Source organism: Parambassis ranga, chromosome 15 (assembly GCF_900634625.1).
Source record: "Parambassis ranga chromosome 15, fParRan2.1, whole genome shotgun sequence".
In the NCBI taxonomy this organism is placed as follows: Eukaryota; Metazoa; Chordata; class Actinopteri; family Ambassidae; genus Parambassis; species Parambassis ranga.
The window spans coordinates 16,174,906-16,193,423 of NC_041035.1; the positions used below are offsets into that span (position 1 = coordinate 16,174,906).

An 18,518-nucleotide genomic window follows, 5' to 3' on the forward strand; every position below is an offset into this window, starting at 1 on the left:
ACCCAGTCGCGTCTCTCCATGACCGCGTTACCAGCGCCCGCTGACCACAGTAGAAAAAAACACGTTCCGCTTTTACCTTTCACATTAAAACTTCGGACTTTAAGAAACTCTAACTGCGAGGCTTTTATTTTGAGTCAAACTTTCCTTCTTTCCAGGAAGACTTCGCGTTAACTTGACATCTGGCCGCATTTATCTCCACGACAAGGGAGCCTGCGAGCAGAAACTTTCTCAGATTGACACAGAATGGAGAGAAGCTGACGCACCGTTATTTACCGGACCGTTAACTTTCCTCCTCAAGCTTTTCCTGATGCCATCCCAGCCTGCACGCTGTGCTAGACCAGGGGAAAAACACCTCAAAGATACTTTAGAACAGTTTGACCTCTGAAGAGCTGACAACTCCTTCTTACTGTGTGTTTTTTCTTCTTCTTCTCATTTTTGGACACTTTAACCGCGTTAATACGCATGATGCGCAAAGGCATGGCTCCACTGCGGAGACACAAAGCGGGAGTACAGAATGTTTTTTATGTGTATCTCTCCATTTCGGTGGTTTATTCGTACAACATAGACTTAGAACATCCTTTGGTGTTCCGCGGACCGAACTCCAGTTTTTTTGGCTATTCTGTGCTGGAGCATTATCATGACAACACACGCTGGTGAGTCCCCTGTTGTTTCGTTTTTTGTCAATGATGCAATAAATTTGTACTTTTGAAAAAAAAAAAACTTAAACTGTCTCTACAGCTGCATCCACACCCAAATAACTCCACGCATAAGTAATATTACGCATGACAAGCCAGTTCTGTAGACCTGTTTTTTATTTTAAAGTTGTAAATGAAGCGCTCCATGCTCTCTCTCTCTCTCTCTCTCCTCTTCATCATCTCTGTAGGGTAATAGTCGGGGCACCGCGGGCAAACTCTTCCTACAGTAGCTCCGTGCACTCTCCTGGAGCTGTGTTTAAGTGTCGAGTGCACAGCAACCCGGAGCGCCGCTGCACGGAGATGGATCTGGGAAGAGGTCAGTCACCGCAGCCCGCAGCATCAACACCGCAGCACATAATCACACAACCGGGCCACACGTGCCCCCTGTAGAACAGTTTATAGAAGAACCTTCACCTCATTCTGCTGCTCCGTGTCCATTCTCTGGATAAACTCCCCCACAAGCATCTGTTTTTGTTTTATCAGAATAATGCGGCCTTACACTGCGCTTCACACTGCGCAGTTGTTCTGAACTTACTATACTGAGACGTGTAAAAAGACAAGAGGGCTCTGTGCGCAGAGGTCCATAAATATTTTGATAAATATGATTTATGCTTTTGCTAATATTATCCAAGCATGTGAGCCAAAAAAGTTGAGCTTCAGACCCCCCAAACTCCACCAGACCCCCCCCCCCCCTCTCTCTCTCTCCTCTGTTCTTGTGGTCAAGAAACCGCGGTGCACGCATGGCTTCAATATTAACTCTGTGCTCAGCCAATGTGTAACCAAAACACCCTCACTCTGAGACTTTGCATTGGAGTGAATGAAGCTTGTTGTATCAGTTTTTTTACTTGTATTTAAATTTAGAGATTCACATATTTTTAATGGGGGGTAGGTGCATGTTCTGCACATTGCAGAACAAACTTTGATGTTTCTGTCAACACATAAAGTTTGATCACCTACATGAACCTGATGAACTACCTGTTCTTAGACATGATGGCATTTTTATCACATTGTATTTAGAAAGGTCTGGTGTGATAACGCACCACCTCTCTCGCGCTCAGTGTTTTTACTTTGTAGATAGATTGCACGTTTGAGGACTTGCCTCAGTTCTTCTGTGGATTTAGGCCGTCTCATCATGACAGCCTAAATCCTTGTAATCCCAGTCTGACTTCATGATGGTGAGATCAAAGATCTGAAAGGGGCCATGCTGGGTGGTGCAGGGGGGTACCATGTTCTTCTTGTCACTGAAGATAGATCTTCATGGCTCTGGCTGTGTGTTGGAGGTTGTTGTCAGGCTGTAGAATGAATCTGGGACCAATCAGACGCCTCCCTGATGATACGGTTTGATGGATTAAAATCCAGCCGTCTCAGCACCTGAAACCTTTATAAACAGGTTCACTTTAGTTTGGTCATAATTCTTAGGAGGGTCCAGCTCAGGGATTAAGCAAAAATAATTCTGATTAAAACAACAATGTTATTTCAAAAGAACACCAACATAATTGTGCACTAAAAATCTTCATGGTTAGTGTCATTTGTGCATTTATGCTTATGTTTAATGAATGACTGACATGATTAGCTCATGGCTAATGCCATTTCAGTCCTTATTTAAATACCAGTATGTTGTAAGTTAAGACTTGTTTTATTCTCAGTCCAGTCTCACCTTTTATCTTCTCTAATGTTTGATCTTCATCAATGCAACCAGTCAAATGTATATGTGTTAAAGTCATTTGCACATTCAGCAGAAATAAAGAATAAAACCCAGAACTTGACAGCTTGAGAGCTGACACTACCTGACATGTAACCATTTACTCCCAAGACGTCCTCTGTCCTGATGACTGAAGTGTCTGCAAACTGCTCTCATTGTCATGCAGGAAACAAGCCCAGAGAATCGTGTGGGAAGACGTGCCAGGGAGACCGGGATGATGAGTGGATGGGGGTCAGCCTGGCCCGCCAGGACAGAGCCAGCGGCAAAATACTGGTGAGCTTTTAAGGACACGACACCACAGTCACTTCAGGAAACTGTTTAATGCGAAGCATGTATGCTTGTTAAAAACAGACCTGATTATACCAACATCATTGTTACAAATGTTTTACCATGAACCGCACTGTTAAAGCACAGCTGGTCCCAGCATTACAACCTCTAAACCTAAAAAAAGCAACTCTTTCCATTCTGTGTTGCTTTCTTACAAGCTTCGACTGGCATGAGTGAAAAAAATGAAGTTAAAATGATGACTCTGAGAGCCGGGGAAACAGCTAAAGGCCAGACAGATTTGGAAACTTCTCTGTGGTTACATAATTCAGTGAAACATTCACCTCGTGTGTGGAGCTGGACGAGTCAGTGGAACGGGAGTTTGTCAGACGTAGAGATTAAAAAAAAAGAGTGAAATCAGAATGGTGTTAATCCCAGAGGTGCTCGACTGAGTGTTTGCACAGGGATCAGAGGGCAGCTGGCAGGGTTTGTTTAGGCTTCAGCCCCGCTGCGGTGGTCCGATCCAAGGGCAGGCTTGTATTAAATATTAACCCCCGTGACCTGCGGTGGGGAGACTAGCGGGATGGGCAGCGCTTAAAACACTCATAACAGGTGTGAATGTGTTTGAATACCTGCTGCTGAACGACCTCCTAAGTTTTCTGTCTGAGGACATCCAGATAACTCTGAGCCTCCTTTTCTTCTTTTCTTCTTTTCTTCTAATATGTTTGTCTTGGTCCATTTTTTCTACCTCAGAAGAATGTACTGGCGTGATTTTCAAACCCAGCACCCTTGGCTTTACTCATCAGTCAAACCTTGATGACTTCTTGGAGTTGTCAGTGTTGGGAATTTGAGTTGTATAACAACAAACTTTCAGAAAATGTTGGCCATTCAGACAAGGTTATGACAAAAGAGATAGGCGGTGGCTTTCCAGGAGCCACGTGTTGCTGAGCCCCTCCAAAGTACTGACGTTTCTTTTTTTTCTGTACAAACTCTCATCTGAATGGACTCACGTTTCTGTGCAGCAGGAGGGAAGCGGCTGCTTGGCAGATGTGTACAGTGGTGATTTCATCTGCGCTTTCAGTGCAGGCTTTGTTTGTGACCAGTGAGCTCTTGAACCCCAACAGGAACATGAACAACAGCACAGACTCAAAGCTGTTGCTGTGTTTATATCAGCTGAGTGATGTCCTATATGCTGGCATTGTACTTCTGTTGGCCAAGCTGTCCTCTGGTACACAAGTGTTTCTCAACATAGCCTGTCTCTTCCAGACAGTCATCTGATGCTCTTTGTACAGCCACAGTCTGCCAGACTCTTATATTCATTTAGATTGGCTGTCTGTGGGTGTGTGGGTGTGTGTTTTGTGTGTGTGAATGTGGAGAGGGAGAGTGTGTTTTTTGGGGAGAAATGAAGCATAGAGAAGCCTCCAAAGTTGTCCCCAGAGCCACAGGAGGGCCCACCACCGTCCCCCTCAGGGCACTAAATTATTACCACATCTACACATTTATGGACAAAGTTTGAAATGTGCCCCCTCATTACCTTGTTTGCTGTGGAATGCTTTGTTTATGCAAAATATTGTTTCGTGAATCACTCACTCTCAGTCCTCTCTGTTAAAGCAGCAGAGTGATAAAGTACAAGTTTGCCTTTTGATCCACTTTTTTGCTGCGTCTGCCATTTGAACTCTTGTCTTCTCTCGTTGGCTGCAGAGCCGGGAGAAATTAAAACTTTGAAAACACAAATGTTGATGTGGAGACTAAATGCTGTTTGGGAAACAGTTCTGTTCACACCACAGGCCGTGGCTGTTACGGTCAGGATTATACATAGGCTTTAATTTGCCCTCTCATTGACGATCATTTGACAGCCGCACAGAGACGCACTGACTCCAGCATGGTGAGGAACGGGCTTGAACAGTCAGCGTGGTCGAGGAAGGCCCGTCTGCAGTGTACAAGTTTGTGTTTTACACCATGAATGTGTGTGTGAATTTGTTGTCGCTCTCACAGGCTTGTGCTCACCGCTGGAAAAATGTCTACTACGACTCAGAGCACATCCTTCCACATGGATACTGCTCCATCATTCCTCCAACGCTTCAGGGCAGGACGAAACCGCTCATCCCGTGTTATGAAGGTACAGTAGAGGCACAAGCACAACGCAAAGGAAATTTAACCCTTTTTATATTTAAATTAAGCAGACATGAACATTTGAAGGTCAAACACAGACACGGGTTGTGAGCACTGGGCCTGTTATTTTTTATACAACAATTTTTCAGCCGACGTAAAGAGGCACCAAACAGGAACATTCAAGGCTGAAAAACTAAACTGGGATAACGCAGTATGGACAAAAAAACTACTTAAGACTGGTTCCATAAGTGAGTCGTTTCCCATAGGCCGAGTGTTACAGCTACCAGCTTCACAATTAAATAAACCTTTCTGCAGGGCTGAAATTTTAACTCCTGTGATTAAAGTGTTTGTCATCACAGGTAGCTCACTGTCTAAATGGCACGTGCCTCAGCTCATGTTCTGTGCCCAGTTTTGGATTTAGCCGGCACCACCCAGGCACCACAGGCAGGTCTCCTTAATCATCCTGAGACCACAAACTACCCTTCGAATGCTCTGGACTCCAGGATGGGGGACCCCCTCATTAACAACTTGTTAATCCAAATAACTGAGCATTTGTCTAATAGAGATGGAGAGTTATTATTATTCACTTGGCACCATTTATCAAAAGGAAAGCATTTTTTGTTTAAATACAATAACGGCAAATTTGCTAAAAACACTGATTTTGGCTTGATTTCTCAGAAATCAGGTGCTTATAAGGAAAGATTTGCATGCATGGAAGAGAAATCTGATTTTATTATGATTGTAGTAAATCAAATCCAGTCGTCCTGCAGGTTGTTTTCCTTTGCGTACCCCTTACACAACACTAAAAACAGAGTTCCATTTGAAAAACAGTGTCCTGTATAACATTGTAAGGTGACTCATGCAAATCTGCTCCCTGTATGTTTGGATATGTGACTCAGAGCTGTTTATCAAAGGCTGTTTTACACCTTAATTGTGTCTCAGGTCAGGATCTCACTTCCTTTGGCAACTCTTGTTGCCAACAGTTGTGGAAAAGTCAGACACACTTTGCATCGGAGCGTATTGACAGTGCATTTTACGCGTATCCAAGATCAATATTTTTGTAACCTGAGAGCACTCATGCAAGAGGTTCTTGTTGAGTGTGGTGTTGAACCCCTTTCTCCCCAGTCTGCTTTCTGCCCCCAGATTCCTCTTGGATGGGACCGGGACTTTGACTAGCTCCATATGGAATGCAGGAAAAACTCCAGTAAATGCTGGCTGGAGCACACAGTGAAATAATTTGTGGTTTGTTTTTTCTTACAGACTATAAGCAGAAGTATGGGGAAGAGCACGGCTCGTGCCAAGCTGGGATAGCGGGAGTTTTTACGGAGGTCAGTAACAACTCTTGTTCATCCTTTTCAACACATGTAATCCCTCTGTTTCCTTTAGTCTAACAGCGCTGTTTGTTTTCACTGATACTCTGTTGCGTGGACGCTCCTGAAGCTTAATCAATCACTTCACACTTAATTGAACTTCTTCATCATCTTTTTTTTTTCTCTGCAGACTCATTTTCTTCCTTGAAAGTATGATTACATGTAACCCGACCACACTAGGCCTAATGCCTCAAAGAATCTTTTGTCCCTCACTCTTTGTTGACTTTCACTCCTGGGATTCTGAAACTGTTAGCATAGACATTATATATGCTTAGAGGAGGGAGACGTCAAATGATGTGGAAAATCTGAATATCACATATACACAAATATTTCAAAGGCGACGCCGCTTTGCTGACTAACCGCTGATAAGTGATAAGCGTGTCTATAGGCAGATACTGCAGGAAGGGCTACACTGGCCTCATTTGACCCTTGGTGTGGTTCAATGAGATAAAACTTTAAAGGAAGTAAGACTTTCCTTTTCCCTATATCCTCAGATACACTGCTCCTTTTTTTTGTTATTTCACATTACATCACCTCAGGATCCACGGCTCCCTTTGTGTGTTACGTGTTTTTTTTTGTACATAAAGCGGCTGCAGAGAGCCGAGGTGGCGATGGAAGGTCACATGGCTTTAGCTTGTAGATGTCTTTTAGTGAAAATATACTTTGACAGGGAAAATGTACATTTTTGTGGAATACATCAACATGTCAAGAATGTACATATGACCAGTTTAGACATTTTGTTTTCAATGCATTAGCAATATAATTCTTTCCTGATGTTACCCAGGAGCGCCGTGTACTGCAAAGGTGCTTTTCATGTCTCAGGATACAGTTACGCTCAATTTGGAACGTACAGTAATGTACAGTAGAGTGTCCTCGCTGCACAGCTGTGCCCTCAGGGTCACATTGAAATTTCCCTCGCTTGTAGTTTGTGTAATTTTCCTTTATCTAACCTATGGAAACTGTGCCATCAGTATTTTGTATAAAAACATGCCACATTTGGCACATTTTACATGGTGTGTCCACACATATTACAGTGTTATATGTTAAATGTTTGGGGTTAGGCGATTCGTCAGTACAACAGGACATGAGTCAAACCTCTACATACTCACTAATGTGCTGTTAAGACACATGCCAGTTAGACACATGCTCGAAAATCTGGATTATCCCACATTATATGCCTGATAAGATGCAGTTTCTTTGAGGGCGCAGCACAGTGTGTTTCACAGCTTCCAGCATGTGTATGACGTCATGTTACACAGATTTTTACTTTAGTCTTGAGTTTAACCTGGATTTTTTTTTCATCCACAGCATGTGAAAGCTTTAAATACCATCACAGGGAAATGATGTGTAGTTTCAGGGGAAAATAAAGGAATAGATGAAAGATCCTTCACTGAAGCTACTGTTTTAAAAGCAAAGAGACATATTCAAAGCCACTTTGATATGTTTCCTTCCAGGGATTTAGGACACCAGTCAAGTTCTGTTAAAGTCATTTGAACAGTCCCCCCCCTTTGAAAGAATGTGAGGCATTTAGAGAAAGGATGTCCAACTGTTAAACCTTTATCCTCGTCTGAACTTTGGTTCATACGCCTGGTGGTGCCCAGATGTTTGACACCACAGCATACCGCTGAGTAAGCTCCTTACTGTGTTGTTTAGTTTGTTTGTATGGAGGAAGAGCTCACGTCCTCCACTCTCACTGACATGACTACAGCACCCTCTCTGGAGGGTCATGTGTAGTCGAAACAGAGCATCGTAAGTGCGGCGAACAGCTCATTTTACAGCTTTCGTTGTTGCTTGGGTCCTGAATTCTTCATCACATCAAAGGGAGCTGTTCGCCATCTGGATGTGTGTTTAAGAGCAGATAGTACAGACCAGTTTGTGGTCGTTGGTTAACCAGACACTCACCCAGCAGTGTTTTTCTTCTCCTTTGCTCCACAGTGCAGATATACTGTAGTAGGTGACTCGCTGTATTTCACTTTCCAGGAGCTGGTGGTGATGGGGGCGCCGGGGTCATACTACTGGACCGGGACCATCAAGGTGTACAACCTGACTTCTGAGGCCTTCTACAGCCCCAACAAAGATGACATTGACTCCCACAGATACAGCTACCTTGGTGAGAGCCTAAAACTTTGATTGACTGTGAAATATAGCAGTTCAACAGCAGCTGATTATTGTCTGTGTTTCTGCAGGCTACGCTGTGACTGCTGGACACTTCTCCTCTCCTAATGTAATAGACATAGCTGCAGGGGCGCCTCAGCACAGCGGCAGTGGAAAAGTAGGCACTTTATCTTTTCTGTCCTTCTTCCAGCTGTTGAATTGAAGTCCTCTTGTGTTGCTCGCTGCAAGGATTTTTGTGTTTCTTCTGCACAGGTTTACATTTTCAAAATTGATGGCGGGTCTTTGGTGAAGAGTTTTCAAGCCTCAGGGAAAATGGTATGAGCTTGCATGTGGTGGTGTATTGTTCTAAAGGTCTCTGAGATTCCTGCTTTGAATTATTATACAGTGCATATTTTTACATGGAGGTTTTTCTTCCTCTCTTTCATCAGAAACCATACAAAGTGTTTGTTTAACCTAATCTGCTGTAGGGCTCTTATAGTCTAGATACAATGCAGATGCACTGTCCTAATTGCTTTTGTTGTCAGACATACACTGTTTATGTCTGTGTTAAGTGTTTAGACAGCAACAGCAATTTAAAGAAGGAAGACACTTGCTAGGAGCCAGAGAGGTAGCGCTCGTCTTACAATAAAAAAGATAAAAGAAAGTCAGGACAGCTTGTATAAATATACTTTTAATATTAGTAAGTAGAAATAAATCCAGTCCAGAGTTTGAACTGTGTGTCAATTGAATGAACCTGAGGAGTGTCTGTGTTCTGACCTCTTGCTCTGTGGCTCGGCTTGGTTCCAGATGGGCTCTTACTTTGGCTCCTCATTGTGTGCAGTTGATCTGAACCAGGACGGCCTGTCAGACCTGCTGGTGGGGGCACCCATGCACAGCCAGCTACGGGATGAGGGCCAAGTGTCTGTGTACCTCAGCAAGGGCAATGTGAGTTGGAACTGTGGGGTCAGAGGGAACATGATACCAAAACTCATTTCACGACGTTCGCTCCCTTTCATCTGCACAGATGCACATATTTCTGTTGTATTTATTGCTGGCTGTGTTTATTATCATGTTACTTCTGTTTGTGTGATGAAGGTGACTGTTTGATAAATCATTCAGATAAATGACTGTCTGCAGCTGTGGCCAAACTTTTAATTTATATCAAAAAGAAAAGCTGCGGTGCTTTCAATGCCACAGTTTACTGTAGGACATTCCTGTTTTCTTCTGCCTGCTGTTTATATCTGTTCCTCTCTGTTGCCTGCATCTGTTTTCAGGGTGTGATGGAAGAAGACGGAGTGTTGACTGGTGACAATGCTTTCAACGCACACTTTGGAGAATGCATTGCAGCAATCGGAGACATAGACGACGATGGTTATGAAGGTCTGCTTCATGTCATTAGCACTTGTTTTTTTATAATACACGTTGCCTCTTGGTGTTGGAGTTTTGTATTTTTAAGTTTGAATGGCCCTCCAGTAGTTTATAAATCTGTAATCAAGTGAATTGCAACCATTTGATGAGGAGCGCTGAAGTGTGAATCAAGTCCATTTCCTTTGGCTAAAGTCACACAGTTTATGTTCCTCACATAAAGCTAATGCTGACTGATTTGGATGCTCAGTAGGTGCAACAAAACCCATCATTTCCACACACATTTAGTTTCGATTACCCTGCGGCGAGGGGGATGTGTAGGAAATATTGCCCTCGCTCACCCTCTGTGTGCATCTAGACGCAAACCAAATTATCCGCACACACACACACGCAAGCATACATTGACACTGTCTGTTTTCCTGGCACCCGCTTGGCTTTAGTGTGAGGGCTTGACTTGGCATCCATCTCAAGCTTGAGGCTTTAAGCTTCTGCTTGGTTTCATCTCCGTGTGAGATACGCCTCAAGGCTTGCAGCCTGGCACAGCATGTGCGTGTGTGTCTGCAGAATAAAGATGGCAGCTGGGAAGTATAACTCATCTTGTAACTCGTCACTTTTGGATCGAGGAAAGAGCCAGACGTTCTTGCTGACTGACAGATGATTATTTACAACTTAACTGCTACCATTTAATTTGAAAGAACTACTGTATACACATTTGGCTTCACTGACAAATGATTTTCATTCTGTCTCTCTATTAATTATTGTGTAATTTTTAGCAGTTCTGCTTCAGTATGTTGCACTCTGTAGCCTGGAAATGTTTTTTTTCTGTTGAAATGGACTAAGAAGCGGGTGTTTCAGTGCTCTTGCCAGAAGTTTATAGTCTGGTTTCCACTTTCTCAGAGGTCACACAAGTTTTATGGCCACTAACAACACTTAATTGTCTGTTACGAGTCTTACTGTTTAGAGCTTATTTCCCAGGCACTGGCCAGCTGAAAGTAAACAGAGGGTTAATGAAAACTTTCATGAAACACATTCAGTCATCTGTGTATACATGATTCATAAAAACACTTCTTTCCCTCTTCATTATGTCTCTTCAGATGTAGCTATAGGAGCACCCAAAGAGGACGACTATGGAGGCGCTGTCTATATCTACCATGGCGACGCCACAGGGATCACAAAGAAGTACTCTATGGTAGGAACTGTTACAAAAAATGCTATGATTTGAATCATTGTGTCATGTCATGCTTTAAATGTGTGACCCTGTAAGAGTTTATCCAAACACACAAGTGAGAGAAATAGGTTTAGACTTAGGTGAAGAATTAATGCCTGTGAAGCAGGAGAGGGATGCATGTTTATCAAAGCACTTCAAAGAGGGCGCAAAACAAGACTGGCAGACATAGGAAGTCAAAAAGATGCCAATGGAAGGCTCTGGAAAGAGTTGGAGATGTTTCTAACAGCCTAGAACAACTGCCAAGACACTAGTGATTGTCAGAGTGTCAGAGAAGACAGTCACTAGACTGCCAAGTTGCAGGCCAAGAACTCCACAGAAAAGACACCTCCGAGACAGACTGAAGTATGCTAGGGACAGGTACTGGAAGTGTGTCGTTTGATTGGATGAAAAGAAGGGAGAGGTGTGTAACCCAAAGAGCATAGTTCCTACAGTCAAACACGGTGGTGGTAGTATAATACATCGGGGACAAGAAAATTTACCAATGAACAGTAGGGCCTCAGAAGATGTGCTTCAAACTTTCAAACTTTCAAACAACCGTCAGGATCATCAGGATTGTGTTATGTTATGGGGGGAGTTTGGACCCAAATGCAGACACAAAGACTGAGGTGAACTAAAAGTGAGCTTTTAATTAAGCCAAAAGGGCAAACGATATAAAATCCCAGAATGCAAAGTACAAATCAAAGGTGTAAAATGCAACTAACTAATCCAACAAGAACAAACCAGTAAAAAACAAACCAAACCTAACGGAGATCTAAAAGGGAGGATGGGAACACACACAGGAACACAGCATGGATAAACGGACGGACTAACAAGAATAAAGGGGATCACAGGGCTTAAATACAGAAGGGTAACAAGACACAGGTGAACACAATCAGGGGAGGGGCTGGTAATCAGGGAGGAGGCTAGAGGAGGAGAGAGGGAAGGACTGAGGAGCAGAGAACAGGAGGAAGGGGGAACAGCAGAGAAGACAAATCTCAAAATACTAATAAATAACAAAAGGGATAAACAATATGCATACAAAACAAGGAACAAACACAGGATCATAACAGATTGATCCACATCCATAAGTCAGCAATAGGCTCATATTGTCCTTTTTTTGATGTAAACATTGAAGTTGAGCAACAACAGAATGTCCTCATCTCTGTCCTGATGTTATGAAATGTGTGTGCTAACCACGCTTTTAAATTTAATTTGATCATTTATCTATGAAAAACAAACGCTGAGCAAAAACAAATCACACACTGTGCTCCTTCTTCCCGTGTTGGCACACGTGTTGTTATTTAAAGGCTGGTATCATCTGTTCCAGAAACTGTCTGGGCGCAGTATAAACCCTGGTCTGCAGATGTTTGGCCAGTCCATCTCTGGCAATGTGGACATGGATGGCAATGGATACACAGGTACGGTTACACCTAGACAAGGTATTTCTAACCACACCAGGAAAATATAAAGAAATAAAAAGCATCAAAGGGAAAAGAATGAGTTTAGTGAATATTGTGGATTTTCGCACTCATGGTTTGAGGCTCTTACTCTGAGGCAGTAGCAGAGCATAGGACTCGTGATAGAGGCATCTTGTTTACTGCATTCCAAAGCTGACAGAGAGACTGAGCCAGCATGAGAGCTAAAGACTTGTGTGCATTGTTTTGGATTAGCAGGTGTGATCAATGCTGTCAACAATTTGCATTAATATCATGACATCTTTATAGATTTTCACATTTTTTTGCAGATGTAACTATTGGAGCTTTCATGGCAGACAGTGTGGTGCTGCTGAGGTGAGTAATGTAGGACTGGTAACATGTTTCCTACCTCAGAGTTGATTTAACACCCAGGCTCTCCCACACTTTGTCCCTGTGGTTGTAGGTCACGGCCTGTCATTACGGTGGATGTCTCCATCTACCTGCCCGTCTCCATCAACATCTCTGTGCCACAGTGCCACGAGGGCCATCCGAACCAAAACTGCTTCAATGTCACCGTCTGCATGCGGTTCCGGGGAAGACAGCTGCCTGGACAAATAGGTGATGAACTAAACCTTTAGCTGAACTGGCCTGTAAGCTCGTCAAAAGAAACTTCTTCTCTTTGTAAAAACAGATATTATATTGAGGGGGAAATATCATTTTATTTTAGTGAAATACATACTCCTTGAACATTTAGTGTTCAATTGAATATGAAAAATGTGTAAACACGATCATGCTGATTTACCACACCGCCTTTAGCCTCGTAGCTGACTGTTAGCATGTCCGATTTTTTACCCTTCAGCCGTCACTAACTGGCTCTTGGGTGCGGTGCCTGTTGAAGGCTGACATGCAGCCCTGTTCCAGTGTTTGGGTGTGGTCATTCACAACACCCCCAACCTCCCCCCAGGGGAACAGGAGCCCTGTCGTTACATAATGACCATGTCCTGGCTCACAGGAATAAAGCCTCTCTGTTTAGCCATCTGGAGAACACCATGGAAAGTGCAGCACCGTGTGTTTGGTGACTCCATAATGAAACCTTCCTTCGCCTCCTCTGGAGTTAGCCCATGGCGTTCCCTCTGTTGGACTTGGAAAACACTAGGCTTTAGTCCAAGCGGGGTGTGTTTGCCACCCCTCCCACTGTTTTACCAGCATGACACCCTCTTGAAGAAATTACTACAGAATGAGGCTGATTCATTCAGGGAGTAGATTTTAAATGGCTACGGAAACAGAAACACCGATGACTTCATGTTTATGATTTCTGAATTTTAAAATAGACTTGACGTTCTTTCATATTTCAACGTCACAAAATCCAGGCGTGGAACCTGGAGGAGTGTTCTTACAACACACATTCTTCTATAGTAACACTAGTTGAGCTATATGAGCACTTCATTAGATATATTAGCAGAAAAGATGCTTATTTTGCATCTTTGCCTGGCCTGTGATCAGAAACTTCTACAACAGTACACAAAAGCTCTTGTGAAGTTTCCAACGATTTGACCAAAAAATGTTCCCATCATCCCTCACGTTAATTTGACTGTAGCAAGCGATAATTTATTTTTTCCCATGTTTTATTGGCACTTACCAGAAAACCAAACTCTGCATACTTGAAGAGTTTCCCAAGATTATCTGTACTCAGAGAACCATCGCTGTCAGCTGATATTATGTGATGTGTGACAGTGTTTCTGTCTCTTCTCAGAGCTGCTGTACAACGTGACTGCTGATGTGGATAAACGACAGAAGAGCCAGCCTTCCCGGGTCTACTTTGCTCAGAGTGGATCTCAGATCAGCCAGGTGAGCCAGCAGCTCAGCCTGGACATCAACAGAGAGGAGTGCCAGCGTTACACGGCTTATGTTAAGGTAAGTTTTGGATTGTGTGTGGACCTGCTGCTGGCTTTGTGTTTGGTTGCCCCTCACGTCCTCAGCTGATCTCTCTGTTCCTTTCCCATGACACTGAGCGCCTTCACCCTGCAGTGTTGATTTGTGATATGACTTATTTGCTCATGTGGTCTGTTTGTCCTCTTTATTTATTTGCTTGGAGCACTGGAGTCCCTACATTTCCAGCTGAAATGTTTGGATGGATAAAAACAGGAGAAAATGTTGTGATAGACTTCAGCCATCACATAACTTGCAGTGGTTAGAGAAGTGGCTGCTGTAGCTGAAGGCTACGGATCATCTGCGGGGAAGCTTTTTGTGCCACCCTGCTGGGTAAGGTTAAGGGTAACTGTCAGGCGGTTGATGGCTCCTGACACCATGCTGCTCAAGTGTGGGTCTGCAGAAACTGACGGAAACAGGAAACAGAGTCTCCTTTGTCGTCACATAGTCCCTCTATTGTGTCTCTCAATGATTTAGTCTTGTATCCACAGAGAGAGTCCCCGTCCTGAGGGCACTATCCATGTTTCACCTCCTCTAATACGGAGGCCCACAGCGGGCCTGTAAATTTCACTAGCATTCTTAACAGTGCTCTCCAGGCGCTTTCACAGTGGGAGGCCAAGCTGCCACCTGAGGGGGGGTTGTCATTACCAGGTCTGCCTCTCTTCTTTCATCCATTCAGACTGTAATGAGTACACAGCGCACAGAACAGTTGTAGCAGTCAGGCGTGTGTTTATCCTGAGCCTTCTATAAACTTAGATGGCTTTTTACATGGGAGAATCTAACAATTTAAACTTAATTTACACATTTCTCCATCCAACAGGAGGGTAAGATGTATAAATCTGTCTTCCTGTCCAGGATAATTCAGACATTTCAGCACTTGAATTAAACATCTTTAGATTTGTGGGTGGGTGAGTAAAATATCACTCAGGCGTAGCTGCCACATATCTATGGCATCTTTCTGCTTGTAGGATAAACAAACTTTTACTTTAAGTGCCATCCATCACAACAGATCTTCAGGGACACACCTTTTGTGTGGCTGTGTTGGGTGGTAGCTCCGGCACCGAAGTTGCTGGATGAAGTTACACTTTGATGCTGCCAATTAAGCAAAAGACTGCTGACGGTCTGAACAAAGTTTTTACAATGTTTAGGAGGCTTTTACACAGAGTGAGATGTTTCCTCCTTAGAGGCTTAGTAAATAAATAATATTGATCTTGAGACAGAGTAGTAGGTCTCAGGAGATACATTATAACAGTATTTTGATTGGATTTTGTTATTTTTCTGCACATATAGCTACTGACTCCAAATGTTCATTTCCAGAAAACATATGTGTGATTTCCAGAGTTCAAAAAATCGAAAAGCCACACAGGGCTGCAAAGGTGCGGCTTGTTTACAGGCTGAATGAGGTTAAATATGTATGAAAAGTAAAGACGTAAAAGATTATGATCTAGCATGATAACCGTCTGCCATGAGTTTATGTCATCGTGTTTGACAGAGGAGCTGAAGAATCACTATAATCAGAGGTGATCCGGCTCCTCTCTGAGAGCCTGCCTGACCAATCGCATCATTTATCTTCCTCCTGTGTTTGCCCACATGAGCCAGTCCTCCCATTCCCCAGAAGAGGTATGCTAATGGAAAGCAGCTGGTTGCCCGACTGCATCCTCCAGGAGGGTGGTGTGGGGGTGTGTTGAGTAACCCGGCCCCCCACTCATCTTTCTGTGCTGAAACATACAGTGAAAACACCGGAGTGGGGCTAGCGTCGCAGCAGGGTGCCGCTGGGCTGCTGTTGTGTCAACTAGAGCTGCATGCTGGCGCTGCTGATGGAAAACCCTCACGTCAGGGCTGATTGCTCAAGCCGTGGTGCATGTGTGGCTGGTGGAAGCAAGCCATGAGCTATTCTGGGCCACTCTCACGTTTGTTACTACTCTGACCATCTGTCGACCCCATTTGTTGACTTTCTACATCTTTTAAAGGACCTTAGTTAATGTGAAAAACACTGTAAAAAGTTGTGTTTGTTATGCGTAACACACGGGCAACAGACATGCTCAATTTTCACCATCTGAATTCAAGTAAAAACCTGGACCTGCCACTCAGTAAATCAGGGAGTGCTGAGAACACAAAAGCATAACAGGAGTTACCCAGAGAGCACAGAGTACAGAAGCTAACGGTTCGCTTTCAAACTTTTTCAGGAGTAATTCCTAAGGAAATTATGCAAGTCTTTCATGTTGATCATTTTAAACATGTTTTCATTGGCACAGACTAACAGCATAGCAGTCTTCCAGATGGTCTTTGTTTGGTTATTTTTAGCAAAATAAACTCAAGCCGGCTTTCACTTGAGTTGTACCTCACATTGAGGGAGGGAAAACAGTTGGTGATGACTGATGAATGATTAAAAGTTCAGATGACCAGAGGTGCTGTGCGTGAGATGGAAATGACTCACTTAACGAGAGAACCGCCAACTTAAAGCTGGAATTCCTTAGTTTGATGTGTTCTAGGGAAGAATTTCTACAGTTGGCATGTTAGACTTCTTTATATTGTGCCAGGCAGAATGCATTCCATATTTGTACTATTATAATATATTTGTACTATATAATATATAATATTTAACCTTTTAGTGTTTTTATGATAAAAGGGTTGCAATCCACAGTTAAAAAAACAGTTGACAGCCAGTTTACAGCTTTTGGTCTGTATACGAAGCTTCACTGCAGCATTTTGAGGTTATGCTAACACCAAAAATGCTAACATGCACATTGTAATAATGCAGATATCCCATTAGTTCATATCATATTTTGACATTTACTATTTTGAAGCAACAGGAATTTTAAGAATGTTCGTTATGTTTTTGTAATTACTCCCACTGCCAGAAGGGGGAGACAAGCATTCTGTACTGTAGCTTTAAATTCACTAGTAGGACTATAAGGAAAGTGCACATCCTAAATTTACACCACAGGACTATGAATGCATGTTAAGTGGAAGACATCAGTGCCCATAGATTGAAAAGGTGCAGCAGGTGTAACATCAACTGTAATATATGTCTCACTATAAACTATAAGGCATTTGTTATTCATGGTGCTTTGCACGCTTTGCTTTGATCTATCGGCTGTCTAAGTAACTATTCCTTTGTTAGATGTTCGGTACTTCTTCTGTATTTACATCTTTGGCCATTCATCCATCATCGTACGTGTTTTTACGCCAGCAGTCCCATTACACTGGAGCACACGTGAGCCTTGAAACCATGCCAAAATCCAGTTCCATTTGCGGTCATGAGTGGTTTTGTGTAGTGCTGTAGATGTATCACAGTCTCCAAGGAGGAGCTAAAATAGGCAGCTAAAGCCCTGCCTGTAACAGTTGTCTGTTTAATTTAGCTTGTAAAGCGTCGTGACTGCCTGCCCCCTTTTCCCCCTGGCCTACATTACACTGTGCCCTATATCTCATGTCCTCCTAACATTTGCTTGGCACCACTGGAGTATTTAAAGGTCCGTCCAAACTGTATTCTATCGACTGCTGTTGTTACTGAGGCATCTACAGGATGAATGTCTATCTGCCAAAGCTAAATGCACAGAGGTTTTTTCCGGTTTCATGTGACTGAATGGAAACCTTGACCATACAAACATGTTGAGCTGGAGCAATACAACGGGATGCATGAGATTTAAGGAACCGGGTTATGTGTATCATTACCTCTGCAAATCAAATTGAAAGGAGGTAATGGTTTATCCTGCCTGCTTGTTAGTATCATACTGCACCTCTTTCATATCCCATTTGGCTACATTTAGTACGCGGATGCAATAAACTCTGGTTTGAGTCAGAGTCAGCTTACAGTAAGAGATGTTTGTACCAACAGATCAAACTGTATCTGAAACAGGTTTATAAAAACTACAAGAACATGAAGCTTAGTGGGAAGGTTTAAGCTACTCTAACTCCCTGCCTACATCATAAAATTGTAAATTAGACATTATTATGGGCATGATTGCTTTAAGTGAGAGGCGGGTGGAGAGCTTCCTGCTTCCACAACTGCCTGCTCCACCTCTTTGCCTGTACTGGAAGTTTAGGCGGACAGTGACGCCACAACATGGCGACAGAGTGACACTGTCCATAGTTACATACTGTCTATGTTTTTAATATATTAACTTATTTTTTGACAAGTTTAAATTCCATGGGGTTAATTGAAAAGAAACATTAAAACAAATGGTGTTTTGTGAGCTGCTGTAGCTACTGTATCTAGCTCCAGACAGTGAGATGAAGCTCACAGGATGTGACTTTACATTCTTTGGATCTGGACTATCAAAGCAAAGTAACTAACAGGCAGTATTACTAAACTGCTCTGTGATTGACAGGTTACCTGATTGTATTTGAGCTGCATTCTGCAGT

At 43.1% G+C, this 18,518-nt stretch overlaps 1 protein-coding gene across 1 annotated transcript in view; it reads left to right on the forward strand.

Annotated features, from left to right (window-relative positions):
• Positions 1-22: 22 nt before the first annotated feature.
• The window catches only part of itga9 (integrin, alpha 9), a 41,656-nt gene continuing 23,160 nt past the window's right edge, over positions 23-18,518 (forward strand). The window contains exons 1-15 of the mRNA XM_028424311.1: positions 23-653; positions 884-1,011; positions 2,564-2,670; positions 4,657-4,780; positions 6,034-6,101; positions 8,124-8,253; positions 8,330-8,415; positions 8,511-8,573; positions 9,045-9,182; positions 9,512-9,617; positions 10,697-10,791; positions 12,137-12,227; positions 12,554-12,599; positions 12,688-12,842; positions 13,978-14,138. Of these exons, the coding sequence (XP_028280112.1) occupies positions 463-653; positions 884-1,011; positions 2,564-2,670; positions 4,657-4,780; positions 6,034-6,101; positions 8,124-8,253; positions 8,330-8,415; positions 8,511-8,573; positions 9,045-9,182; positions 9,512-9,617; positions 10,697-10,791; positions 12,137-12,227; positions 12,554-12,599; positions 12,688-12,842; positions 13,978-14,138 (1,689 nt within the window). The 5' untranslated portion in view covers positions 23-462. The remainder of the gene's footprint in view (positions 654-883; positions 1,012-2,563; positions 2,671-4,656; positions 4,781-6,033; positions 6,102-8,123; positions 8,254-8,329; positions 8,416-8,510; positions 8,574-9,044; positions 9,183-9,511; positions 9,618-10,696; positions 10,792-12,136; positions 12,228-12,553; positions 12,600-12,687; positions 12,843-13,977; positions 14,139-18,518) is intronic.